This window comes from Paralichthys olivaceus, chromosome 9 (genome assembly GCF_024713975.1).
Source record: "Paralichthys olivaceus isolate ysfri-2021 chromosome 9, ASM2471397v2, whole genome shotgun sequence".
Classification (NCBI taxonomy): domain Eukaryota; kingdom Metazoa; phylum Chordata; class Actinopteri; order Pleuronectiformes; family Paralichthyidae; genus Paralichthys; species Paralichthys olivaceus.
Window position 1 is genome coordinate 22,815,058 of NC_091101.1, and position 19,955 is coordinate 22,835,012.

Here is a 19,955-nt window from a genome sequence, read left to right on the forward strand (position 1 = left end):
TAGCATGGACCTCCTGCTGGGCGGTGAAGGTCAACCTCACCCTCCAACTCCATCCTCCTTGCACTAACACTCCCCCTCGGTTTTTTTTTCTCCTTAGCCTTTTCTCCCTCATTTGTTTTCTGTCACTCTGTTGTCATTCTGGGCATCTAGGTCAGGGATGCTCAACATGTTCTGGCCTCATTTTTAGGGCCAAATAGGTGGAATGACACCAAGAGGTTAAGGAAGCCGCAACCATTACTTTTGAGCATGGTGTGTTCTTGTATTTTATTTTTCTGTTCAGCCTCAGTTGCCCGTTACCTTTCATCGCATTTGTCCCGTAAAAAAATAGTTAATAGTGAGGCTGTCATGAACACAGGAGCCTCCAGGGGCCACAGCACACAATGAAATGTTAGATTCTCTCCTAATGACATAGCCGGCTAGAAAGGTCTGTTTATGACATTTTGTTCCTGTCCAGTGCATCACAAAGACAGAATTGCAGCTCATCATGCCGTGTGTAGTTTTGTGTTGTGGTCCAGAATAAGCTTTTCTCTTCTCTAAACCCTTTGTTGCCTGAGCGTATGAGATTCTCCACTCTTAAGCATTTGACTGTGTGCGTCCTTACTTTCATTCACTTGTTTATCACGTGTGGGAGCCTTTCCTCCTTTCCAGAGCCAGAGTCAACATCCATATTTATACACTCTAGTCTATCATCAATTTACAAATCAGTGCTTATTCAATGGAATTTGCTGAGTGACAGGAGAATCTTATCACTTTCTCCGATTTTGTCTTTCTTCTAAATCTCAGTTTCCGCCACTGCCCGCTCATGCATTTGTGACCAGTTTGTCCTCAGAACCTGAAATTTTTTCCATCTTATCCAGGAAACATGATTGCTCACTCCGTGGGCCGATTTCCATTTTGCTCAAGATTTTCAGTATTTATTTCGAAATCATAGTTTCAGAAGGTATTTGTATGGATTTATTCATGAAATGGGTCTTAAACAAGCAGCAAACATACTTATGTATTACCGTATACTTCCACCCTTCCAGCCGCACAATTAAGAGCAATCATCTTCCACAATGTCTGCTTTTCTTCAGAAGGTAAACAGTCATCTGCATTTGTTGTATATGCACCCTGAAGGCCAGGCTGTATGTTCACACAACATACTTCACTCTCTGCACTGCTGCTTATTATCCTGCTCACATATTAAAATCCAGGCGGCTGTTCAAGGCTAAATTTAAGTTATTTAAGATCAACACTGAGAGATGTGTTTTCATCTGCCTCAGTACTTTAGTCTTCACAGTTGTTTAAAATGCTTTAATGTAGTGTGTCCTTGTTTTTACTTGACATTAGAGGTGAGCTTTTGTTCCACATGCTGCATTTGTGACTCACGATGAGAGCAACAGTAAAATAACATTATACAGAGCGATGCTTTGAATGGTTCGGTTACACTTTGGATCAATTAGTGCTCCGGGGCATGAGACCATTGACTTGCTCTGCAGCTTTATCATGCACTTGAAGTTAAAATCAGCGCATCTCTTCAGAGAAGCACCACAGATGTTATTTTTATGTTTTGATCAATTCGACTGAGCAGTAGAGAACGATGGTGAGCACCTCCTGCTATTTTACTAAATCCATCATTCTCTCTGTTCTTATTTTCTCTCTTTGAAGTTACTAAATTGACATCGACACCCGCAGATTGTTTGCTTTGGTCAGGGGAGAGTAATGCCTGACACATGACGCACTAACCCAGAAAGTACCTCGAAACACATAGTGAAAAAGATTTAATAGTAAAAATGTGACTGTGAATGAAACGGAGGATTTGAAAAGAATGACTGATGTCCTGCTTTTACAAGTTAGATCTATTTTGAGTAATAGGGTGACAGCCTGAACTCTTCAGCAGCAGTAGTTGATATCGAACAGCTCACTGTTGCTGTTTCGTTTTCTACCCTGAAACATTTAGAACTGATCTGCTGATCTAATAGACATTTTAGGTTTAATTGCTGAGGAAGAACAGCATCGCTCAGCTCAGCTAGAAAAACCTCCTCCTGGTTTCCTGCAAACGCTGTTTGTGAAGCAGCAGTAAATTGTGCTGCTGAGAGGGAAATTATGACAAACAAAGATGTTTGCGGTCTTGTTGAGTGTGCGCTTTTAATGAATAAATCCATATCAATCTCTTCTGAAACTATGATTTTGAAATATATAACTTGAGCAAAATGGAAAGCTTGCCACGGAGCAAGCAATCCTGTTTCCTGGATAAGATGGAAAAGTTCAGGTTATGAGGGTAAAACTGGGAAAACACCGACTAGCAGGCAGTGGTGGCCCAGAGGTGGTGACAGGAGTGAAGTGAAATTTTCAGAAAGTGGATTCAGGAATCTGATATGAGCCTGTTAATTAAATATTTATTTTCTGAATTTAAGCTCTATATATTCAGTTGTAGTTATTTTAAACAATAGTTACTTATGATAAAGTTCATGGATAAACTGTTAAATATTAAGCTTAAATTGCATTTAAATTGCCATTAGGGTTTAATATCTACATTTTAGAAATCATTGACAATTTGTAAATATTGGCTGATGTTGGTGTTGGATATTTTCTACTCTTTTGTATCAACATCGGCTGCATACAGCATCACTGTCCTGGGTTCAGTCCTGGACCAAACCAGTGGTTTGGAAAATAAACGTGAAATGAGATTTAAAAAAAACAATCTATCTTAAAATGATCTATAAAATTGTAAAAATAATAATTTGTTGTTGTCCAGTGGAGAGGTTTCACTTTGGGAGGGTTGCATGAACTCAAGATCTTGGCTGCAGTGTTTGAACCAGTTGTTTCAAACAGACACACAGCAACAGTGCCTGTTTTATTGTTCCAGTACTTGTACTGTAACACTGATCACACACATACAGTAAATTATAAATCCTCCACTTGGTGTGTCATATGAACGTATATGCTTTGTGTTATCTGCGCCTTGTATGTAACTCTGTGATGTTGCTGCCTTAAAAACAGATTTTACATCTCATTGTGTCGTTCATGGTTAAGTTAAGGTCAAATGAAAATCAAATCCTAATCATCTTGGGCCAAATTGAGTACAGCCCCTTTAGCAGACTGTCACCTGCCCCTGATTAAATGAATCTTCACACACGCTGGCAGGGACGAGCTTCTGCTACCTCGTATTTTTTGTAATTTTAAACAACCATGAACCAGGATTAATTGAAGTGGTAACTTTGATGAGTGTACATCCTGTTTCTGCTCAGGGAAAGGTTTTGATTGCTCCCACAATGTATCCCAGGGGCTGAAATAATCAATTTGGCTTCCTAAGAAACTCAAGTCATTCACAAAGGCTCTAGAAGGAATAGTTTAGTGAGGACAGCCACCCCTCCAACAAAAGTTTGTAATTGCATAGCAAAGAAATGTGTGTACTTTTTTCCCTAGCCCCCCTTCCTCAGGCGTACATAGTGTTTCTCAAGTGAAAATACTTCTTATTTTTTTGTTGGAGCCATGGTGACTCATACTGGCTGGAGGTCTATACAAAAGATTGGTCTGAAACGTAAGATACGTTCCACACACTTTCCTCTGGAGCAGAAAACTGCAAAGAAAGTTTGTTTAGTAAGTTAGTCTTCTTCCTGTTTCATATGAGCATTGGGCAGGAGCTGTCGATCTTAGCTTTGTTATTATTTAATTAATACATGAAACTAGCAAACTATGTTATGAACAAAGTCAAAATCTCAAAAATAAAATCACCTACTCTGGTCCATTAAATCCTGTGAGCTACCAAAGCGTTACATCCTTGTAGTGTTGTTCTAATAACAGACTGTGTTTTGTATTCTCTTGTATGACCAGCAGGGGGTGACTCCACAGTTCGTCAGTAAACATCTTCCAAAGGAGTTTATGTCTCAATCTCTAGTTTCAAGTCTTCTTCAACATAGCATCAGGCTCATTTTCTAATTTATCCCATTTAGAGTCAAATAAACCATGTGGTAACTTCTGGATTTAAAAACCATGATGGCGCTGAACAAAATGCCAAACTCAAGGTTTCAGAACAGCAATGCACAAACAGGTGACATCACGATAGGTAGATACTTTGAGTAAACATAGATGTTCTCACAATTGCCAGATCTTTTAATTTTGCACCAATCAGAACAATGTGTCCACCTCTTGCAGGCTTGTGTGGTTCCTCCTTCTTGCTCCTAACACTGATCTGACTGTGTTTATGTGCTAAAAGAGAGAATGTCCTCGTTAGAAGAACTGATCCTGAAGAACCAGTAAAGCCGGTCACGTGCTAATGTTAGTTTTTTAGTTTTTGAATCCTTTAATCTTGAAATCTAGAAATGTGGACTTTTATTACGATGCACAGTATGGCTCATTACTTTTAATAAAACAGATACATATCAACAACTATATCTGTTGTGGTCATAAACAAATGCAGCTGTAACCCATAAACAGATAATGAATGACAGTAACATAAACTTGTATATCAATAAACACCTAGAACATCCTTATATCTGCTAACAACTACATCACAGTATGTATCAAACAATTTATTTAACCTTTTTATGCTTTTTGTAAATGTTAATACTGGTAAATGACCCTTTAAATATATGAATACACAAATAAAAGTCTTAAATGAAGTCATCGTTCCGGATGGGACATTTACCTCTCAGGACATTTTAGTATATGGTCTGTAGCAGACATGGACCTTGAGCAGGGCAAACCCAATAGATGTTTCCCAGGGGGCGCTGAGGGAGAGATGCGAGGCATCGTGCCTTTTGTCTATGACCTTTATAGTTGCAGCCTCATCCTTCATGTCGTATCTGTGACAAAAAAAAGTGCCAAGTGCATCTGAAACATGTCTATTTAAAGGTGTAAGTGATGAATGTAGAGCAGAGACTGGTCAGGAGAGGAGTTTTTCCACCTTTCTTCTGTGCTCATCAGGGCGAGGAGAAAACCTGATTGCTGAATCAACTATGAAATGGTTGGAGAAAGGGAGGTGAGCCGGAGGTTATGTTGATGGAGATATGGTGCAATAAGAACAAATGGAAGGAGAGGAATGATTTAGACAAAGTGGCAGAGGAGGCGTGTCTGATGCCAAGTTAATAATCGTTAAGAATCATTGCTGTTTAGTTTAATTATATACTTTGCTGGCAATGATTAAAGCGTCTCAGAGAAAATACAAATCAGCATATTTAAGAGGGTATTACTTCTTCCTCTTGCGAGTATCATAGCCTATAGATCCATCATTGGAGCGGACTGATGTCTCATGTTTAAAAAAACACAGGCTCTTGTTGACTCAACCTAAACCTCGCCACCTGGTTTCTGATCTGTAAGACAAGAGATGCTGTGTATTCTACTAATAACTTTGTAAGAGACACGCAGCAACACAGACACGCCGACAGCAATAAACAAGGCGGGATAATCACCTCTGCGGAAAGTTATCTGAGAGCAAAGTCATTCTGCTCTCTGCAGAAAAAGAAAGAAGGAAGTGATGGTGTCTGCATTCATTCAGAGGATGATGATGATGATTAATGCTGCTTATGAAGTCTGCTGAGTTGCATTAAGGGTTTAATTACAGTTATTGCCATATTCCATAAAGGCTACAGAAAGATATTAGATTAAGACATACAGTCAATTAAAGGCAGTATAAATATACATTTTTTTAAATGATGATGATACATAAATAGTTTTAAAGACTTCAATAAAACCAGATAAGTAGAATAAACTAAAACACAATAAGACACATTAAGCTATAACTTAGCTGATAGGATTTACAGTGCAGCTACAGTGAAGTGCAAGCTATATATGGAGGCCGACATAATTGATGGCCTGTGGCGAGTAGATGTTAATGCACGGTGAGTTGATTGACTTGTCGCTAGTCCGGTGCCAGAATGTTCATGCACTCTCTAAGAACAGAGTGGTCAGAGCAAAGTATATCACTGATGTGATACGTCGAAGGTCAGTTACAGTTTAGAACTAAGGTAAAACTGCTCATCACAGTGTTAATTCCCAGTTTATACCTAGTTTTCAGCAGACTGTTTCAGTGAAGATGTTTCATAGTCTAAACGAGCACTGTGACTTCCATCTGGCATCAGATAATGATTTTGTAGGTGATTGTCTTTAACTAAGTGTGTGTAAAGAAGGCTGATGGCGTCGTGATGTATATAAAATAATATATTTTTTTACTGGCTGCTGTTTTTACATCTGTAGTATTTGAGTGCTATTTTTCTGGAATGTAATGTCAGTGAAGTCGTGGTTTCAAGCTGAGAAGATCCACTCCTCGCTAATTATCATTAGCAGACCTTGACTGTTCACTTGTTGTTGGCCCTCAGTGGAAGCGGCCGGGGAGTGAGCTCCCCTCCATGTTTAATGAGCTCCAGTCCACTGAGCAGCAAGACAGCACAGCTCTGAGCGCATGAAAGTCTGGAGGCAGCTGGGTCCTGTGGCTCCTTCCTGTGTGGTATTTGCTGGTGGCAAGGTGAAGACACGACAGTATACCCACTCTACCAATGTCTGATCCCACCAAAGAGCATCCTCTACTTTGTGGCTCTGGAGGAACTCCTCCTGGCTGTGAAGCTGGTCCTGCCAGTGGATTGGAAAGTTGTGGGCTTGGTTCAGAAACTGACAGTCTAAAGGCAATCAGACCCCCGCTCCCCTCCTTCTCTCCGCCTTTCTTCTTCCAGCTGCTTATCACCTCCACCAAGGAGCTTATGTTCTCACCTGTGTCTGTTTGTTGGTTTATTTTTAAGCACAGATTTGCAAAGACTTCTAACCTGGTGGTGTGCATCGGCCTCGGAAGAACCCATTGTACTTTGATGTGGATTCAGAATTTTTTTAATACTTTTCAAGTATTAAGTAAATGTTTTAGGGAATACTACATATATCTTGATAGACATTGCTTTATAAATAAATCATTAAGATTGTCAGACCACCTCCTTTTTGTTTTATATTTCTTTTATCAGAACTAGACACTCTTGATGGGTGTAAAGAAAGAAGTGTAGTGGAGTTAAACAGCAACAGCATGTTCAGTACAAAAGTTTGGGATTTTAATGAACGCGTTTCTGCACTCAGACACACAAGACCTAAGATTAAAGCAAGTTTAACATGTCTGACAAGGGTCATGTTGCTGTGGATCTTGGTCACACGGACTCGTCTCACACTCTGACCTCTAATCTTTAAAAAGACGTCCAAAGGTCAATGAAGAAATCTTATGGCTTGTAAATTTCCTGATCAATTTTAACTGGGTTTTATTCTCAACTCATCACCTCACAGATTTGTATCACTCCTTCTGTCACGAATCAACAAACCTGCTTCATTGATTGTTGCCTGCAGGAGTTTTTTTTTTTTACATAATTGATCCAAGTCTCGGTAAGTTAGAGAACAGATTTCAGTTCTTAGTCAATAATTTTAATCATACGTTCATTTGGAAGCCGTCCTGCTCCTGAATCAATCATCGAGGGTGATTAAGTTTTGTTATGAGCCTTGATCTTGTGTTGCTTGTTTTACGCTGTGTTCTCTGAATTTTGACCAATGTCAAACCTCCATCCATCGTCCATTATCCTCCTCTTATCCGAGATCAGATCATGAAGGCAGCTAGTTTACTGTTGACAACACACTGACCCAACTGTCTTCCCGTCACTTCCTCAAGCTACATTAACTTGTTCACTTGGAGGCAGCAACTTACCCCAACCCGGAGCAATCTAGTTTCCCGGCAGAGAACCAATGTCCAACTGTAATCTGTTTCAGATTAAAAACGAAATTAATGATCTGAACGATGTTATTCACATCAAAGCTACCAGGCTGTATAGAGTGTTGGTTCTGTGTGTGCCTTTTCTTTTCTAAGAATATTTATCCCATAAATTTAAATTTATTTTAATCTACTGTTAGTTTTTTGACCTATTAATATTCATCCATTTTACTTCGTGTTAATCTGCAGTTGGGAAATTATTAAAATAAACCAATTGTTGATGATGGCATGCAATTTAAATGAGTTTCTTTTCACGGCGCTCCTCCCCTCACAAACACTTTAAATTCTGCAGATGCGATGTCCGACCTTTACAGTGCACCATTCATTCACTTTCTAATACTCTAAACATAACTAAACATCATAAAACCATTATCGACATCATCATCCAATTTTCTCCTCTCCGACATCTCCGTCATTCTCTGAAGGAGTATCTGACTGCGTCAAGCAATTTCTGGCATACCAATCAGGTGGAGTAGAGAAGCTGCACTAGAAGGAGGAAAATACTTTCTCTTCATGTTCTTGTGTTTTTTTTATTTCCTTTGTTTCTGTACGATCAGAGATAGCGCGGCCATATTAGGTTGCTCGACGCGTTCCCTCCTCAGCCCTTTGAAGCTGCCTGATGATACACATTCTGCTTCTCTCTCGGGGGACAGCAGCCTGGCTTTTAGCTAAAGCCTTGTGGTTTATTTGGTATGAAAGCCCCAACACCCCCATCACCTTCCCCCTTCTCGGCCTTGCCTGCCTTGTTTGATGGCTCTGCAAGCTTCAGATGCAGTTTGAAGAGCACCCTTCAATAGCATGGGTCTTTTCCCAGAAGTGACAGGTTTACTCCCCAGGAGTGTGGTGGCGAGGGGCTCTCTCTCGCCTTACTTGTTACATGAAAGCTCGACCTTGCCGTCGCCCCGTAGGTTAATTTGTCCAAGTTTGTGAACGTGCAGCGGCAAGCAATTGATTATGTTTCAGAGACTCTTTCATCAGTTGCTGGTGAAGAGCGTCCGACACACAGAGAGAACAGGAGCGCCCCACCTGTCCTCTCCTCTCCGCTCGCTGTGGGAGAAGATGGTAACGGACAGATTTAGAGATGATGAGCACGTGTTTGTGTGTGAACGTAACAATCCCTCGATCGCACTCCTCACTTGACAAGGCATCATCGGAGTGTGTCGCTTGTTTTGTCCAGTCATGGCTGCCTGGCACAGTTTATGCCCGTCTCCACGACGACAGGTGAAGGTGACTCGGGTCCCTGGCGACAGTAGCATCATGGTCGCTGATCCCAACAAAAACAATCCCCTCAATCACAGCTGTATTTTCTCAAAGCCAAACTCTCTGCTCTCTTCATCACTATTTCGCCTCCCCCCTCTCTTCTCCCAGGCCTTATCCATCTCTTCTACGACTCTCACTTCACCTCACCTTTTTCCCAAATTACACCTCACCTCATTCCTCATCCAACCTGTTTTTCGTACTCTCTCATCTTCATTGCCCTGTTTTCTATCACAGCTCTGAATTTTCTACCACTCCTGTGCTGTAGAGGAGATAAAAACCGAGGGATTGTCTCCTCTGTCTCTTCTACAGGGCACTCAGTTCGTCATGTGGCTCTTCTATTACACGCCATCATTCTCATGTAACAGGGAACACAGAGAACTGGGAGGATATGATTGAAATCCTAGATCACAAACATGAGAAGAAACCAGCCAGCGATAAAGAGGCCAAAGGTCACTGTGATGAGGAGTTGGCGAACAAAGTCTGAATTTTGATGTCTCCCTGCCAGTGGCCAGAAGCATTGTGTTTTCACTTTGTCCACCCGTCCCTACTTACGTATGTTGGTTGGTTCGTCCGCTAACGCTCGTATTTCAACAATGCCTTCAGGAAATATATTAACACTTGATACAAACCTTCAGTTGGACTCTAGGATGAATTAACTACATTTAGTTAATCAAAGGTGAAGGCCTCTTGAATGTTTCATGTCCAGTCTGCCGATTTGGACTCAAACTCTCAACTGATTAGATTTTATTTTGGTCACTGTGACCTCATGTTATTTACAATGCACATGAAGTCTGTGAGGTTTCTTGTGATTGAGAGAATTCTTCTTTCCCATTAAATAAAAGACAAGTGACGAGTTTCACAGACTGAAACTGGAGCCTCAGATTTACTTCAACATTTGCCTTCAGCATAAGAATTTTTATGAATTAGTAAAACCACTGGATTGCTTTTTATATCTGTGTCATCTTCAAGGATGAGACCGTTAGCTGTTCACATCTTCAGATATTCTCTTTGAATTGAGGTACTATCAGAGTCACTGAGGTATTTTTTGTAGCCTCACTGAGCTAGCAAGTGCTTCCAGTCAATTGTTAAAGAAATATCAGCCAGAATCCAGTCTCAAAGTTTGTGTGTGTCTATTGGTATTCCTCTATAAAGTATGTACAGAACAGATCAGAGACAGCGGACTGACCCAGCGTGAAGGACAAGGGGACAGTTATGCAGTGGGGAGACGGCCTGTGATCACTCAGTATGTAAATGTAGCCGTGATCAATAGGTACAGACGCTGTGATGCAATTACGGCGAGGTCAAGCGGAAGAGCAGGGGATTCACATTTAGAATCAACTCAGAAAAAGGCACGGAGGGGTTTCCAGACCCGATTAACTTATGACAAGTTCAGATTAAATAACTTTCAAAGTTGTTAGATTAATGTGCAGTTCACACGAACCAGGAAGTGCCTGACTAAGTTAAGATCTGCGTTGTCGAAGTGCGATTGGAGCCAATAAAACACAGGCTTGGCTCCAATCTGGGGCTTTTGTTGGCAAAATCGATCAGGGAAAATCGAGCTCATCTCCCAACATCCACTTTTCAGCTCCAGACCTTACTGCCTCTCATGTCGTCCCTCTGTGTCTCCCCCCCCCAGGTGCCCTCGCCGTCCTGATACCGGAGTTGGACCTCGTCATCTCGTTGGTCGGCTCGGTCAGCAGCAGTTTCCTGGCGCTGATCTTCCCCCCTCTCCTCCAGATCGTAACTTTTCACTCTGAAGGCCTGTCGCCGCTGGTGACCGCCAAGAACGCGGTCATCAGTATGGTGGGTTTGATCGGCTTCCTCACGGGCACTTACATCGCCATTGAGCAAATCATCACCCGGAACGGACTCAAACACGAGGAGACGTTCTCCTCCTACATGGTGCAGTGATGAAGTGAAGTGACTCTCGGCCGGTGGAGCTGAACCACCCAGGACACTTTAGGGCACATTTTAAGGTTTTGTTTGTTCTTCTTTGATTTGCTGCTGTCGGACACAGCAGCGTTTTTAGGATTAATCTATGTTGAAGCAGTTTGACGGTGTGTGTGATGCTCGATGTCGTGTTTCATTCTAGTACTATCACTACCGTACTACAGTGTCCTGTAACTACTCACATCTCAACAATTACAGCCTCTTAGTGCAATTTAATGATTACAAAATTACGGTTAAGGCTAAATAATTCCTTTGTGTACAGAATCAAAGGTTTTCGAGGTATAGTCTGAATATATATATATATATGTGTTTTTAAATATTTCAGTCAGAAAATCTAACTACCTCACAAACTGGTTTCCATTTGGTCTTTTAAAACGTTTCAAAAACACCTTCAGCCCAAACGACGTCTCTCTTAGATCTTTTCTAGTTGAACATTATTTAGAACAAAGTTTTTAAAAACAATCTTCATGTTGTGTTGCACTTTAACTCATGCCTTACTCTGTGAACCACAAACTCTACTCGGAGGGTAGTTTAATACACAAAGTACACCATCTGTAAATCATCAACTTAAAAATCGGAACAAAATTACAACCAAGTATATATAAGTCCACTTAAATGGAAAAAACACAAGGACAATGAGTCCTTGTGTCACAAGAATAAAGTTGTGATATCGCAAGAATAAAATCATAATATTACAAGAATAATGTTGTGATTTTAAGTTGAAAGAAAAAAATTTAAATTTGTATCTATTTTTATCTATTATCTATTCAGTGGAGGAGGAAACGTTTGTCAGTGGTCGACTGAGGTTGTTGTTTGTTCGGTGTCATATTCAAAGAGCTGTCAAGAGTTTTTCAAGAAACTATGAGGTCCAATATTTTGGATCCAGAGGAGTGAACCCCCAGTGAAAATATAACTTTGAACACATTTTCAGGATCGGTCATGTCGTCCCTGTTTGTTTTCAGTCTCTGGTGCAGAGGTTTCAGGATGATGTGGTTTAATTTAAAAAAGGGAACACTCATTTTTTTTTAAATGTTATTTTTTGAATTTGTTTTAGTCTTTTATCCGTGTGATGAACTTTAACAGACGTAACATCTGCATCAAGTGATGACTGCTTTAAAAAAAAAAAAAAAGAAAGATTCGTATTCATGCTGCCACAAAATCTTAAGATTAAACTACTGATTCACGTAAAGTCAAAAGGAAGATAAAAACCATTTGACTGAAAATCTAAAAGAATATTTGTATTTTATTTTTCGTCTTCGTTTTAAAAGCCAGGATTTCACAAGAAACCTGATCCTCGATTTTCTAAACCAAACTTTAATATATTTCAGATTGAACAAAAACAGTTCATCGGTGTTTATGTGGGACCTCTTCTTTGTAACAAGTCACTTTTTTTTTTTGTGTCTTTAAAACTTTTATTTTTATGATACGATTCTTTTTTTTTTTTAAATGTGTTTTGAAATGTATTTACAAAGATTAATTCTGTATTTTTAAATAGTTTTTTATTCACACAGCATGCGTTTTTAGGGCTTACAACTAAGTTTTATTTCAGTTTAATCACAGACTCTGCATGTAATATAATGTACCATGTATGTAAAATAAAACCCAACTTAACGCCGAGCAGTAGGAACGAGATTCATACGTGTGCTTCAGTAGAGCGACGCAGGCAAACGTGCAACCGTCACTTTGTTGTTTGTCTTCAGTGTTTCTGTCGGGGAGAAATATTCGGAGAGTTCTGACTCTCGTGTGTAAAGATTTGTAACAGCTGATGGTTTGTGTCACAGCTGATTTTTGTGAATAAACACGTGTAAAAATGGAATCTTTCATGATGATGTGCAGTTCCCCAGAGAAGACGGATCTTATTAACCGGTTCAGTATTTTTAAATCAAACTGTTCAGTCCATCAACAAGTAGTTTTTAATTTCAACACGCTTTATTTTTGAATTTGTCGCTCAGAGTCAAATAACAGTCAAAGCACCATCATGTTCTTCTCTGTCTTTTTCAGGAAGCTGCCTAAAAACATTTCTTTCAGTCGCATCTTCACTTGTCACATTTTCTAATATTAACTCTGTTGCATTAACTGTTGCCGTGTTGGTTCTAAACCTGCCTGTTTGTACTGGGTTTGCTCAGTCTGTGGTGAAGCTGGTTGCAGGTTTCTTTCTGAAACTGTAAAAGAGACCTGCAGGAACTGAGCCACGTCAAATAAAGACTAAACTGTGTTATTAACATTGAGCTTATCAAATCGAATTAAATTCTATGCACCACTTCTCGGAACCTTTAAAAATACGAACCCCACATGTGAAGCTGATGAGATGAACGCATCTCGAGATATGAAACCCACCGACCGAGAGATTTCTGGAATTAGTGGATGTTATCAAAGCAGCTGATCTGCTCTTCTCTTCCTTTTTCTTCAGTCGCAGCTGAACTGATTTGACCAAACTCAACTACGTAACAACACGTTCTTCAGTTAACCATTATAATTCTAGGACGTTGCACTTGAGGACTTCGTCGTTAAGACTCAAGTTTTCGCCTCTTCGAGTGGAGAGAAGAGGCCACTTAAATTCAATCAAGCTGCCCCAATGAGTTCCCGAGATATACCTGATTATTCTAAATCAAGATCCATGAATTATTCTCTGGGAAACTGGTGTAAATGTCAAAAAACACCAATTTTGCAACAGTGATGGAAAACGTGATGGTTCTGTTTCATCCTTCCAGTTTTTAAAACGATAACTTTCACAGCTGCGTCACAGATGTTTAAACACGGACTAACACATTAGGACACAGTTAATGACTGAAGCCAAAGCATCTCTATCGCCCCCTGGTGTCTGGCTATGGGTCATAAACCCTGCCTACTCCATGTTAACAGATGGGACATGGACCGAACTAAAAAAAGAAAGTAGACGTTAAATACATGTTTCTCAAAGATGGTTTCTGTCATTTGAGGTTGTTCTGATCACACTGAGTTTATGTTTCTAATACGTTTGGATATTTTGGCTTCATTTCTGAATGTGGGGAGGTGTCTATCTTTATTTACCATCAAGTTTGTACAAACTAAAATGTAGTGTGAGTAATAACGTCTCATCAGATGTTTCTGTCAGTGTTTCAGCCTCTTTGTGTCAGCGTCTGCAGAATGTAAATCAGCCAAATAAAAGACCTTGGAGCTCCGAGGGCCGAGCAGCTTTTGTGGCCATCTCAGCTTTGTTCGTGTTCTTCTTCTCCGCATCTCTGAAGCGCAAACGTTTCCCAACGTTCCCCCACACAAGCGAGTAATCTCACTCACGGGCTAGTAGATACAAATGAGACGGAGGCCGATTGCATGGGGACTGGGAGAAGTCCCGCTGGGGTTCATTTTCCTCCGAAAGCTGCACAATCGGTTGGAGAAGGAATCTCATTAACCCGTGTGGGAGCAGGGGAGTCTTGCCGATGTACAGCGCCATGCATTTTAGATGGGCTGGTCATTATAGATCGCGCGCAGCTTTACGTTGGCGGAGGTGTCTGAGTGTTGGGAATGAATATGGAGTCGTTGCATTGGTCTGAGTCACTCGCTGGATTCTTGCTGCACAGCCTCAACATTAACGCTCGATCTCTCCACTGCACCTCCTTCTACTTTCCTGCTGAAATGACTTCTCCTCCTCTCATGTTAGTCTGCAGAGAGCAGAGGACACACTGTGATGATGACGACACACATTCACACTCACTCTCTCATCACGGTGACTGAGGCCCTGTCCTCACTGTTGCAGATACTTTAGCGTTGACTGAGGTTAAAGGGCGAACAGGTGGAGTTTGAAGTTTTTTTGTCCAGAGAGAGTCATCCATTCATTCACACGCATATTCTTACATGTGCCGCATTTTCTTACATTATTTATTTATTCGCTGCCGGCGCAGCTCCACCTTTCACCGAGAACAGGGACGATAAGGAGACGCCTCCCTGTGGACTCTCAGCTTAAAGGATTCTCCGCTCGTATTCCTCGTCTTTGGGAAACTGTTTCCCATTTCACAAAGCGAGCGGAGGATAATGTGTATTTTCTGTTTAAGCGGATGATTGCATGTTGCCCCCCGAGCTTCATTCAATGGTTAGATTTCAGGGGTCAAAGGTCAAACTGACCTCCTAAGTCTGGAGAAGAAATGCATGTAGACCGAATCCCACAGGAGCAGTGTTTTCCTCTCGGTTCCCTCTCCTCCCTCTCAACTCTTCCCTCTCCTCCACAGTTTCCTGCTTCTTTTAATCTCTGCCTCACGTTTCGTCTCACCCGCCTGCTGCAGCGGCCGATCTGTGCAGCATCACTTCAAACACCTGCGAGGATTTACACCGTGCTGCGGTGTGATTCTGCTCGGTGCTGGAGACGAGAACCAGGAGTGTTTGATGTGTTTACTGAAGCTGCATCCTCTCCCTGTCTTCGTGTCGTTTTTACAGAAAAATATTTCCTGCACATTGTCTCAGTCGGTTGTATCTGAATTCCTCTGTTCGTCTCAGAGAGTCCTTTCAGTGACAAAACATATAATTTTTTTTATTGCTTAATAACTTTAATGATCAAAGTACAAAGTTTGAGCATTTGATTAAGAAAAATGGAATTCTTCATGATGAGAATGCCTTAGTTAATATAATGATTCTATATATACAGTAGATAAATATATACATAATGTATATACATCCATTTTAATGGATGGGACATGGACTAACTATATTTTTCCCCAAAAATGTTAGTTCATATGACTAATGTAATGTTCATGTTTCTGATACATTTGCTTTTAATTAGTCATTCGAGCAGGATCTCAAAACTCTTTCTTCAGAATCCTCCCTGCAGAGGTTTATAACGTTCCGCTTCACACAAATGTTTTGATTCAACAGTTGAACTATTTGGACGTTCTAGTTTGCAGGGGTTGAACCTTTTGCAGTTTCTGTTCATCAGCCTGCCCCCATTGAAATAAATGAGGTGGGAAAAACTTTCTAATTAAACTATTTAGCATCTAATTTGCCATAAAATCCCAACTTTGTTCCCCGACTGTTGATGTTGTAAAACTCGTTGTGGACTTAAATGACTTGAGTGTTTATCAACTGAGAGTAGAAAGCCTGTACGCTGTGTTTCTGCCCTTTTGTCAGCAAATACATTAAATATTGAAAATGTTTTTCCCGCTGTGGTTTCCCGTTCTTACAGTGAAACACGTTGGAACAGTCGACCTCTGTGCGGAATAAAGCGACAGACGCCGGCTCACAGTGAACGTTCCTTTATTAAGACATGTTACCAGGGCTCGGTTGGTTTCTTTTGTCTCATCAACAATACAAACAGGAAACATTCTCCACGGTGATGTGCAAAAAAGCGTATGAAAAATAAATCAAATAACACAGGTACATTCTCATGGCCTTCGGAAACTGCATTTTTATATCTTCTTATTTTAAATAACTGTTCCCAACACACCGACAACAACAAGCTCAGGTAATTGCATTGATTTTTTTTAGCGCTAAAAGAAAAAGAAAAAATGTCATTGGATTTTCACGACTACAGGTAAAAAGCAGGTTCTGTGTTTTTCACACCCTCAGTGGGGCCAATTATCTTTCCCACTGTTCTAACCAGGCTGTTTCTAACCAGCCGGGGTCCTATAAATGTAAATTCACGTCTGTCTGCACTGGGACTGAGGTTTATTCTCTCAGCTCATTGTTTTATTTAATATCTACTTCTTTAGCTTCCATATGGAAGGAAACAGAAATTGATAATTGAATTTTTTTACAATATATTTTCCATCAATTAGAGAATCAATGTGTGGATTTGATCATTTGCAAGTAAAGAGAAAACGTCTGCTTCCGGGTCACAACTGGAAAAATTTTGGAAATGTTGTTTTAAGGACGTCAAGGTTACGTACGACTGTTGCTTGAACATAATTTGACTCATTATATTTGAATTTGTGGTGAATCAGCTTCACGCTAAAACAAAGGTAAAGTTAGCTAAATTTTATCAAATCTGGACTCACTGCTTGAGCTTCAATTAACATAAGTTGAAAAATATGTTTTTTAAGTGCAGTACAAGACATCACTGATAATATTATAATTAGATGATGTGATGTTTGAACCATCTCATTGAAACACAAACGCAGATGCAGACAAATCAAAGCGTTTTGGAACATTTTAAAAGTAAGACGACAAAGTTGTTTTTTTTTCTGAATTTTGAATTTCTCATTTTTCTAATTCACATAAATAATAAATAAATAAATAAATAATTAATTAAAAAGGAAAAATACAGAAATATTATCAGGAATAGTTTGTATATTAAAAAAAACTAAATTTAGAGAAAAAAAGTTCAACAAATTAGGAAATTCTTTTTTTCTAATTCCTGATCCAAGTCACGAGTCTGTTAGCTTAGCTTAGCATAAACACTGAGGAAACAGCCTGGTTTCTATGTAATTTGACCTGCGTTAAAGCTACTGATGAATAAAATTATATTTTGCTTTCATATACTTTTCCTGGGGTTTTTTTGCGACCGGCAGTATTTTGGCACAAACATGAAACAAAGACACGTACACAAGAGCTGTGTCCCAATTCAGGGGTCACATCCTTCGGAGGAATCGGTCTACACAGGTCACGTCTTCGTCTACACCTTCCTGCACAGAGGAAGCTGAACTGAAACCGGACGGTCTGGTCTACGGAGGATTTCCCATTTGTGTCACCAGCTTGTTATTTATAGCTAATACACTTTGTCACCAACGGCCAATGGATTCTGGGATAGGTTGGCCCCAGACCAATCCATGGGAATGGAAGGACAGATTTGAAGGAGCCTCCGAAATAAGACAGACGAGTTGCATCACTGTGATGAAAACTTCACATGCAGCCTCCGAAGCTTGCAGCCGCTGAACTGGGTCACAGCTTCACTCGCCCTGTTGCCATTTTAAATGTCCTTGTTAGACGCAGTTTTAAGACCCAGCTAGGACCTTTATTCTGGAGAGGAACAGGTCTGAGAACAGACGACGCTCAGTGAGGTCATCAGCAGCTTCTTCATTCATATGAAACATTCATCTTCCAGGAGAGTGAAACACAGTGATGTGGTCAGAACATTTTTCAAAACAATCATCTCTTCATTACTCACTTTCACATCTTTTCTTTTTTTTTGACATTCTCGTGTTTAATATTCAAAGTGTGTAGTAACTGTACTCAGGATGGGGGGGGGGGGGGGGGGGGGGGGGGGGGGGTAATGAACAGTTGTAATGTGTGAGTATTGCTTCTGAATGGCAGAGACACTGTGTTATTGACTTTTGTCTGTGTTCATTTGAGAGTCTTACACAGAAACACGTTCAGAGAGGAAACACCTTCATGGTGGATTATCGCTGCAGGGAGGAGGGGGAGGGGGAGGGGGAGGGGGAGGGGGAGGAGGAGGAGGAGGAGGAGGCCTCCCTCCTCTGTTGATCCTGCTCCAGGTATGTAACCCATGATGTGGACCGTCCCGGTGAAATAAATGAGTCGATGCTTCAGCAGCAGCAAAATGAAAACCCACCACAGATGCAGCTTCACTCCAGAGGTTTGTTTTTTTTTTTTTCATAAAATGTCCTAAATGGATTCAGGTCTTTCAAAGAGTCAGTACAGAAACGTTTGAGTTCACGAGGAAGACACAGAGACCATGACTGTGATGTGAATAACTGCATGTGAGTGATTGTTTAAATGACAGAGAATCAATGTGTCAACGATGTCGTTACGGTCCCAGGAAGAGGAGAAACACAGTCTAAGGACATGAATAAAACATGAGTAACACATTTTCTATTAGACGGTGAAAGACATTTTAATATCACATCAGTTAATTAAAACCACGGACGTATGAAAGAGAAATTACGTGAAATTTTAACTGCAGCTGTAAAGACGTCTCCTATGACAGCTCACCAAAAATTAAGCCAAATTCTTCTGATCGCCCCCTGGTGGCTGACGGCAGTATGGGTCATAAACCCTGCCTCCTTCATGTTAGTGGATGGGACATACACGTTAAATAGATGTTACTCAAAGATGGTCTCTGTCATTGTTAGTTCTTACCACACCAATGTTAAAGTGTTTACGTTTCTAATAAGTTTGGTTTTAATGAGTTATTTGATGATATAGAACCCAAAAATCGCGTTCGCACCAATATGCATTAATTAGGTTATTAATTAATACATTTAAAATGACAAAGGTATTTATTATATATTAATAATGTCATAAACTCCCGTTGTTATAAATAAATATAAATAATGTATTGATCCACAATATTGTATTTAGTCTTTAGAGTACAGTGCTTGTTTCTCGTCCTGTTATTATAAAATGTGCAGCGTACTCGATGGCAGAGAAGAAACCTGAGATCTTTTAAACTGACATGTATTGTGCATTGTGATGGATATTAACGACGCTCCGAGGACACACTGTGTATCTGTGTGATATTAAAATGTCATCGGTCTGTGACGGGGACATCACGGTCTAACAGACTCGGATTTCTTCTTCAGCCACCTGACTCTCAAAGCTCACAGCCGAGGTCCAGTGTGAGCGAGGGACACAGAACGATCTTGATGATCGTGAGGTCACAAGGTCGTATGCTGAATATTCATTTGATTACCAACGCACAGCATTTTTATTTTGCTGGAGCTTCAGCATCAAGAGCATGGCTTTGTTACTAGATATGAAGATGACCTGGAGAATCAACGTCACAAACATGATCAGAACGTATCCACTTTTAAAGCAACCCATGACTGCTGTGTCTCAGATCCCTGTTCTGTGTGTGGAGCTCATTTATTATATCTTTAAAGAGTCATTTAACGCCCAGCCAACCTCCAGATCTATAACTTCTCACCTGACTGCTTGTAATTTCTTTCTCTAACCCAGTTTAGATGAAACTGTGCCTGCTTTGGTTATAGGGCCGTCGAGACGTTACGTTTAATCTAAACTGAGAGGAAAGAGATGCCACCCAGATGCGCTGATGGACACGTGAAGCCCAGGATTTCAGGCATTGATGGAACTTTGTGTAGGTTTGAAAATGATGCATTCAGGTCAATGTCAAGTCAAAAAACTACGGTGGCCCTGAGAGGTCAAC

At 40.4% G+C, this 19,955-nt stretch overlaps 1 protein-coding gene across 1 annotated transcript in view; it reads left to right on the forward strand.

Annotated features, from left to right (window-relative positions):
* The window catches only part of slc36a1 (solute carrier family 36 member 1), a 34,089-nt gene extending 20,943 nt beyond the window's left edge, over window positions 1-13,146 (forward strand). The window contains exon 12 of the mRNA XM_069532054.1: window positions 10,611-13,146. Coding sequence (XP_069388155.1) covers window positions 10,611-10,885 — 275 coding nt within the window. The 3' untranslated portion in view covers window positions 10,886-13,146. The remainder of the gene's footprint in view (window positions 1-10,610) is intronic.
* The last annotated feature ends 6,809 nt before the right edge of the window (window positions 13,147-19,955 follow it).